The sequence below is a fragment of the Daucus carota genome, chromosome 4, assembly GCF_001625215.2.
Source record: "Daucus carota subsp. sativus chromosome 4, DH1 v3.0, whole genome shotgun sequence".
Taxonomy (NCBI): Eukaryota; Viridiplantae; Streptophyta; class Magnoliopsida; order Apiales; family Apiaceae; genus Daucus; species Daucus carota.
Genome location: NC_030384.2, coordinates 37,277,987 through 37,286,499, shown reverse-complemented (window position 1 = coordinate 37,286,499; position 8,513 = coordinate 37,277,987). Strand labels below are relative to the sequence as shown.

At 33.5% G+C, this 8,513-nt stretch overlaps 2 protein-coding genes across 2 annotated transcripts; one reads left to right on the top strand and one right to left on the bottom strand.

Annotated features, from left to right (window-relative positions):
* The first annotated feature begins 2,837 nt into the window (after positions 1-2,837).
* On the top strand, positions 2,838-4,503 carry LOC108216462 (protein COFACTOR ASSEMBLY OF COMPLEX C SUBUNIT B CCB1, chloroplastic). Its single transcript, XM_017389227.2, has 4 exons — positions 2,838-3,185; positions 3,357-3,484; positions 3,897-4,049; positions 4,154-4,503. The coding sequence occupies exons 1-4, from the start codon at positions 2,877-2,879 to the stop codon at positions 4,341-4,343; spliced, it is 780 nt and encodes a 259-aa protein (XP_017244716.1). The 5' UTR covers positions 2,838-2,876; the 3' UTR covers positions 4,344-4,503.
* A 246-nt stretch (positions 4,504-4,749) lies between these two features.
* On the bottom strand, positions 4,750-8,165 carry LOC108217735 (cytochrome b-c1 complex subunit Rieske-4, mitochondrial). Its single transcript, XM_017390614.2, has 2 exons — positions 7,905-8,165; positions 4,750-5,669 (listed from the first exon to the last, which is right to left on the bottom strand). Exons 1-2 carry the CDS (start codon positions 8,026-8,028, stop codon positions 5,026-5,028), a joined length of 768 nt encoding a protein of 255 aa, XP_017246103.1. The 5' UTR covers positions 8,029-8,165; the 3' UTR covers positions 4,750-5,025.
* Positions 8,166-8,513: the final 348 nt, after the last annotated feature.

Sequence of the window (8,513 nt, the reverse complement as noted above, 5' to 3'; positions counted from 1 at the left end):
GCGAGGTGAGAGAGGATGATATATAAGTAATAAAGAAATGAAAAGGTGAATTAGTGGAGGTAGTATTTTTGAAAATAAGATTCAAAACATAGTATATTTGAAAGATTTTAGAGAGGATAATATATTTGTAAATAAGATTCAAAAAGTAGTATACATGGCAAATTCCATAAAAGATAAGCATGTATAAAACAGAATTATTACACAATATCATTTTAAAAGTTGGTGTCGACTTTGCAATTCAAGTTGTAGATATGACAGTTGTGATCATTTTATATCTAAATGGATTGTATTTTTTTTCACATATCGAATATATTGTGTTTAAAAAAATCTTATATTAAAAATATGCAGATAATTATATTAACTATCCAAAATATTAATAATATATCAATTCTAAAACGCTAAATTGTATAGCGTTTTGTTATTTTAACCCCAGCAAAAGGCTACACGAAGTAGCGTTCGGTTTTTAAACCCCGCAGACCACTATATCATGTAGCGTCTTGTTCTTTTAACGCTAACAGAATGCTACATGAAATAGCATTTTGTTCTTTTAACCCTAACAAACGCTAGATGATGTAGTGTTTTTGATAAATATCCAAAACTCGTGTAGCGTTAATGAATGGTATTCGGGGTCATTTTTTCTGGATCGTGATATTCTGGTCACCAGTAATAGATATTATGATAATGGGGGCCAACACCCCTGAAATTGTACCGATGCTACGAATTATTTTTTTTCAAATTATTGTGAGTGCGTAACTTGTCTAAAATAATTATAAGCGTTCTTCTCGTAAATTTCATAGTTGTAAACTTGACCTATCGTCTCTGCACTTGACTTGTCGAAAACTAAAATATTGTGTTAGTGATATGATACTTTGTGGTAGGTTTATCAACTTTTCGACATCTCCCTTTTATTAGAGCTCTATTGAATTTGCTAGAAATAACTTCATGATAGCATTATTCAGTTTGTTATAATTGATTTTACTAAGCTTCACTCAACTTTGCAGTAGAGTCCTGAATTTACGATAGATGACTTTGCTGAAAGCTAATATAGATTTTACGTTAGAAGTTTGTTATAGATCAAATGACTTATCAACATCTTGAGTTTACAGTCGATCAAATAGAATTGTCGACATGTAGCAAATTTGTAGCTGGCCGACATCTTTACTTTACATACTGAGGCATGATCATTGATCTTTTCTTAAATATTCTTTATTCTAGCTTGAACGTTTTCTATGATGAGAAATTACCCTAGTATAGACTTCCTCTATTGTTAATAGGGTTAATTATCAAACTCATCACTGAAGTGGACAAATGGTATCAACTTCATCACTGATCTCCACGGGTCTCAAGTTGCTCACTAAACTCGTTTAATGGTATCAAACTCATCACTGCCGTTAAAAAAGTAACGAAGGTTAGACGGAGTGACAGGTTGGCGGTTGACGTGGCACATTAATAAAAAAGACTGAAAAATAACAAATGAAAGAAAATAAAAAAAAAGTAGAAAATAGAAATGCCACATAATTTGAAGTTTATATGGAAATAAAGTATGCAAACTTTTTATTAAATTGATTTTAGGATATAATTATCTAAATAAATGTATGGAACTAAATTTTAATATATAATTAACTAAATAATTAAGATTAACTTTTATGTTTTTTTATTAGATTATAATTATTATTGAATAATATTGAAATGTTTTCTCTTTTAATAAATTTTATTTATGTGAATATTATTGTTGGCAAAAAAATATTTTTAAACATTATGTGTTGTTTTTGAAGATTTGGACAATGTGTGTTGCTTCATATGTTAAATTTACATATATTTATTTTCATATTTTTGTTTGGTACAAGAAACTCCAAAAGAAATAGAAGTATTAAAAATCGAAATGAATTTCTTTATGTTCTATCTCTAGATTTTTCTTAAAATTTTAAAAAAGTTGGTGATATAAAAAATTTACATAAATAAAATTTATTAAAAGAGAAAACATTTTAATATTATTCAAAAATAATTATAATCTAATAGAAATCATAAAACTTAATCTTAATTGTGTAGTATATTAAAATTTAATTCGATACGTTTATTTAGATAATTATATCCTAAAATCAATTTAATAAAAAGTTTGCATGCTTTATTTTCATATAAACTTCAAATTATGTGGCATTACTATTTTCTACTTTTTTATATTTTCTTTCATTTGTTTTTCTTCGGACTTTTTTATTAATGTGCCACGTCAACCGTCAATCTGTCACTCCGTCTAACCTCCGTTACTTTTTTTAACGGCAGTGAGGAGTTTGATACCATTAAGCGAGTTTAGTGAGCAACTTGAGACCGCGTGGAGATCAGTGATGAAATTGATACTATTTGTCCACTTCAGTGATGAGTTTGATAATTAACCCATTGTTAATACTTTACTACATTGAACAATGAGGGCATAGTAAAAAAAAATTAATAACAATGTTTTTGGGACTTAAAATACTTAAAATACAATGAAGAATCCTACGAATCCATCATTTTATGAGGTCAAAAAAAATCATTAGCATTTGAACACCTTCAAATTTTAACAATTTCAATTGAATACAACCAGATATTGAAATATAATTTAAAATCCTTATTCAATAACAGCAAATTTTATAATATAATTTAAAATCTCAATTAAATACTTTTAAATTCTGAAACATTTTTAAAATAAATTGAATATCTTCGAATTTAATAAATAATTTTTAAAAAAAATCTCAATTGAATAACCCGATCCTCCTTAGCATTCATCAATCATCATCATATTGAAGCACCCGTGGGAACGTACCTGTTTTGTCCACGTAAGCGCGTAATCAGTTTTATCCGTTAAAACGTAGAAAAGAATATCTATCACAACTTTAACAATGGCATCCTCAGCTAATTCACTCATCCCTCCCATACATACACTGCCTTGTTCTAAGTTTCGACCAAGATTTTCAACCCCAATTCACCAGCTCAGCCAGCCATGGCCAACCCTCAAACGACCCAGAAAGCTCGTGCTTCAAGTCGTCTCTTCCCTCGCACCTGACCCCCTCTTGTCAGACCCAACTTCTCTCTTTTTAATCTCGGAAAATGTGGGCTACTCAACTGCAAGTTATTACACTTCTCTCGGTCTTTTTGTCATTTCTGTTCCGGGGCTCTGGTCTCTTATCAAGCGCTCGGTTAAATCCAAGGTACGTGCATCGGCTGCTCTTCAAAAATCAATAGTTATACTTTCTAGTCCTGACGGATTTTAAGCATGTCAGATTTTTATTGAAAAAAACATTGAAAATATTTTAGCTAGATTTTTTTTTAATGTCTTGGTTTCGCTATTGAATTTGAGTGTTCGATTTGAAATTTTGCAGATTGTGAAGAAGACATTTATAGGAGAAGGCGAAGGTAAAATGAAGAAGCCGAGTCAAATGGCAGGGGAGATACTTTCATTTTTCACTCGCAACAGCTTTGCGGTGTTAGATAAGGGAGAGACCATAACGTGAGCCACTCATTCTCACTTCTATGCTTGGTATCTTAATTTTAACAAGTTCAGATTGATGTTATCTTGTGAGGTAGTTATTTATTAATTTTCGTTCCTAAGGTTTTGCTGTTCATACAAAATGAAACTAGAACCCGCAGTTCCATTTATTCTGTTCTGTCCAATATTTGTTTCCGACTTTTACGTTTGCTTAAATAGCTCGAAGATGACCTTCACTTCCCGACTCCTAAATGTTAAGTGACATAATTCAATCTATTTAGGCTTAAGCGTTCTCTGAGGCGAGGTGAAAACCTAATTGTCGACTCCCATTCCCAACAATTCTATTGTTTTCGGTTTTCCTATTGAAAACTTTCTTGACCGTCATTGCTTGTTTTACGTGAATGTATCTCTTGACTACCTACGAACTATGTAGATTTGAAGGCATGATGGCGCCCAGCCGAGGACAAGCAGCACTACTCACATTCTGTACCTGCATAAGCTTGGGAAGTGTTGCCCTTGTTCTGACGATAACAAATCCTGAGGTGGGAAACAATTGGTTCTGGCTAACCATCTTAAGCCCTTTAGCGTAAGTCGTAGCGACTATTATTCTTCATTCTTGAGCGTAGTATCTGAATAATCACTTGAAAAAGTAAGTTATTAGTTATTACTGATATAATGTCAACTCAACAGAGGAGCTTACTATTGGAAGCGCGCTTCAAGAACAGAGCAGATCAAGGTTAAAATGATATTGGCAGAAGACGGGACACTGTCAGAAATTGTTGTCCAAGGCGATGACCAGCAAGTAGAACAGATGAGGAAGGAGCTTCAGCTAAGTGAAAAGGGAATGGTTTATGTCAAAGGACTCTTTGAGAGAGGATGAGAGATCTGTCTTGTTCAAAATAATTCGACAAACAGTTCACATGTATTAGCATCTGGTGAGGAATTTTAATTTTTCGACATACGATTCACAAATTTTAAGTATCTTGTCAGAAGAGGTAATGATGAGCAATGTTATTCCCTAATAAGAGCTTTGATGTGCAGTGCCACTCTTGTTTTAGTTTCCTGATTCCACCTTATTATACCCTCTTAGGAAATAATTTTGTGAATGCTATCTGGAAGTAAACTATGACATCTTAAAGCTCAGAAAATCTACTATCAGATGCTCAACCTAAATTTCTTTGGGCAAAAACTAAACCATGTAATGCATTTATACCAGATAACACGTTTGCTTGAGGGTTGAGAACCAAATAGCAGCTTATACAGAAATCTTAATCAAGGCAAGACAATGCAAGGAAATTATTCTATCGATCAGAGCAGTTTAAACTTAGAAATAAAAGTATACTTACAACAAAAAATCTTATTAGGCATTCAGAGATACCATTTGCAGCAACATAAGCTGGTGCCACCCAAGTTACATAAGCAGTTTTAGTTGTGCTCAGAACCATGGAAACAAAAATTTCTTCCTGCTACAATTGTCGCATGAGTTTCAATAGCAAAAAAAATTGGAAGATTCTAAAATACTTGGTATCTTTAAATAATAAAAAGGATCCACCGCCAACATTTCATCCGATCAACATTGTGTTTTCCGACAAGAAGCTGTATGTGGGTACCTCAAGATTGTATGGTGCTGGACCCTTGCGTATCCTGCCAGAGATGTCATAATGAGAACCATGGCATGGACAAAACCACCCCCCAAAATCACCTGCATTTGGTAAAGGGATGCAACCCAGATGGGTGCAGACACCAATAACAACAAGCCATTCTGGATTCTTAACCCTGACACCATCTTCTTGTGGGTCACGAAGACTGTTCACATCAACTTTGGCTGCTGCCTGGATATCTTCCTGAGTTCGATGCCTGATGAAGACTGGCTTTCCTCTCCATTTAACAGTCACAGTTGTTCCAGGTTGAATGCTGCTTAGATCGACCTCGAGTGAGGCCAATGCAAGAACATCCTTGGAAGCACACATGCTGAGAATAAACTTCAAGACGAGGAGGCGTATCAGGGAAGCATATACAAACCTGCCACCTGTCAAGACAAGATAAGCAGTTGCCCTTTTGCTAGGATCGCCAGGTGGAAATCGCTCATGGTTGGAAATATCATATTCTATCTTTGAGTTCGGGTTCTTCACAGCTGAAACGGTTGGTGGAATACTTGGAATAGACAGATTCTCATTCTTTCCAGTGATTGCATCAGAAATTAAACCTGCAAAAAACAACCTTAAACTGTAAATTACACATCATAGAAGAGCAAACTTTGCCTGCCATTCATTAGAAGTGCTAGGACATCCTGGCCTGTAAAACTAGAGAGTGTATGGTATTATTAAATTTGAATCCAAACAATGGCTTATGCCACGGGACTCTCCTTTTGACATCAAATCGGAAGATTCGGAACTCAAATCCACATAGGAATTCAATCAGTAAATCCGAGTCTCTTTTCGATTTACAAACTAAATCTCCATTACAAAAACCTTATACTAACTCATGATACAGAGACAAGGTAAAGGTGCCCAGTGAAAACTATAATGGCTACCACAAATGTCAAAGCACCTCTACTCAAAGAAAATGTACCACACCTCCTAAAACAAAGCTTATATGCATCTATTGGCTTATAGTATGCGCTTCAAGCCATCAACCCATCGTCATTGCAACTACCAATGTGAAGAAGTTTTAATAAATCAGGTGCCATAAATCAATAGTAAGAAACAGATAAGAAACAAGATCCAATATGGATCAATTCAACAATATAAAGCAAGATGGAGATTAACTACATTAAAGATTTTTGCTGATTTGAAATACAGCACCATCATCAAGAACATTAATTTAACTTCCCCAAATGATACCATTGATTAAATGAACTTATATACTTTGCTGGTGTAGGACAAATATTATTACAAAAGATAATACTACCTCCGTCCCACTATTTTGTCACTTTGACCAGATTCTCGTGAAATTGACTAATTTTATATTGAAAATTACTTGTAATAATTATTTTGAAAGTTATGATCATAAACTATTTTCAATGTATTATAAGATTCAATTTTCATATTAAAAAAAAAAAAACTTATCACATGATAAGTTTTTAATTAAGGTCAAAAATTGGTCAACTTGCCCAACAAATTTAAAATAGGCCAAAGTAAATGAGACGGAGGGAGTAATAAATCATCAACAAAGTTTAAAAAAATAAAATAAAATAAAAAGCTAGAATAAGCTGTCAACAGACTATTAATATATTTTGTTCATTACCTAATTTGATTAAGAGGGTTTTGTAGTGTGGTTAAACATCCACCACTTAGACAAGATGAAGAGAGACTGCATGCTATAATATGAATGATATGATTATGGCTTATATTCCAGGAAGAAATTGGTGAGAAATTTGGGATAATAAAGATATATTTACTGTAAGTAATATGACAAGAAGCCGCTAGCCCCAAGTCACTATCTCCTTCTCACAAGAAGTATTTGTACCCAATACTTGGCAATGCACGAACAACTGTTTTGAAAATGGTACGGAACAAAGACTTGCTAAAAATATACCCGCAAAGATTGACATGAAGGTACTGGTACCATAGCTTGTAATTATTAATAATCTTGATGCCGAGAAAAGACAAGTAAAAAACAACCATTTAAAGTATTTCTAGGAAAAATCCTGACTGTTGTATCAACTCTTCCTGCCAGAAGTAAGGCTTCTTGTGTGTTACATAAGAAGCTTATTGAATTACATTTTGAATTTGTTTATTCTATTAATGAGATGGTCTTGAAAGAACATAATACCCACAGCCCAACCAACTACCTGGCTTGTTAACTAAAAGCATACATGGTTTAGTAAATATCGAGAACAGTTCCTACAGACACTTGAAGTATTAATCCATCTCTTAATTGTATCTACTTGAAGAGATAACAGATGTGTCTTATTAAAAACAAAGAAGTGCAAAAGAGAGCTGCAGTTGTTGGTTTCCTATTTTCTTTCGCCTCACGTGTATTCACACAAGGTTAATAATTCAGCTCGGTCGCATATATCTTTCAAATTGATTAAACACTGCCAAAAATACTCAACTCTGTGTCCACTTTACATACATATCGTACAATGTTGTGCTATAGTCGTCAGATAATTCGATTGAACGATCGACAGACTCTAATTAAGAATAATGACCAGTGTTGGATAGTACAATACGCATAACAAGATGAATTAACAAATCAAGATCTATTTAAACACGCCTCGGAACGTAAAAGATCTCGTCTGAATTCTGATAAATCTCGAAAGGCATAATAGAACAAATACGCGACACATTCTTTCATGCAAAAAATCAAACAGCAGTCGACGTAAAATCAGAACATTGAAATGATAAAATAAATCAGGCAGTTATTTCAATTGATGTACAAAACGAATCAAAAGCGTAAAATAAAAATTAAATAAATAGAAAAGCGGGCGTTAACTAACCGCGAGAGAAGAGAGGGGGAATGAGGGAAGGGAGAGAGTGATTGAGAGATGAGGGCGGAGAGATGGAGCGTGCGGCGGAGGAGGAGAGAGATGAAAGGCGTCGAGAAGCGAGGAGCCTTAACATGGTTCGTCCGTGTTGCCGCTCTTATTACTATTGGTATGGGAAAGAATAGAACAGCGGGATGAAAAACAAGAGAGGAGAAGAATAGTAGTTTTCCAATAATAAAGGATAAAACGGGGATTATTGTAACTAACCTCTTAACCCAGTCCACGTTTTTTGCGATTTACTTGTTTCCTCATCTCCATAACTCATCACAAACACTTTTTTTTAAAAGTATATTTGATTCTTTCACGTTATTATATGTCTCAGATACATGATAGATGATACATTAAAAGAATCTTATTCAAATTTTTATTTGTTATTATCTTATAAACAGCATCATCATAATCATAATATATGTCATATTATGATCGTCGAAATCGAAATACAACCAATCGATTGATATATTTATTTATGATTTTTTGATAAATCAATATTTTTAATACATTTGGAGAGCGATCCGTATGAATGAATTTTAAAAATCAGATAAGAATTAATGATATTTTTTT

What these genes read in the sequence shown, in the direction of transcription:
- LOC108217735 (XM_017390614.2), bottom strand. Translation starts at nt 8,028, where the DNA reads ATGTTAAGGCTCCTCGCTTCTCGACGCCTTTCATCTCTCTCCTCCTCC. An exon ending in TCCCCCTCTCTTCTCTCGCG is followed by an intron (nt 5,670 to 7,904) that starts GTTAGTTAACGC and finishes TGTTTTTTGCAG; the next exon opens with GTTTAATTTCTGATGCAATC.
- LOC108216462 (XM_017389227.2), top strand. Translation starts at nt 2,877, where the DNA reads ATGGCATCCTCAGCTAATTCACTCATCCCTCCCATACATACACTGCCT. An exon ending in GATAAGGGAGAGACCATAAC is followed by an intron (nt 3,485 to 3,896) that starts GTGAGCCACTCA and finishes CGAACTATGTAG; the next exon opens with ATTTGAAGGCATGATGGCGC. An exon ending in ACCATCTTAAGCCCTTTAGC is followed by an intron (nt 4,050 to 4,153) that starts GTAAGTCGTAGC and finishes TCAACTCAACAG; the next exon opens with AGGAGCTTACTATTGGAAGC.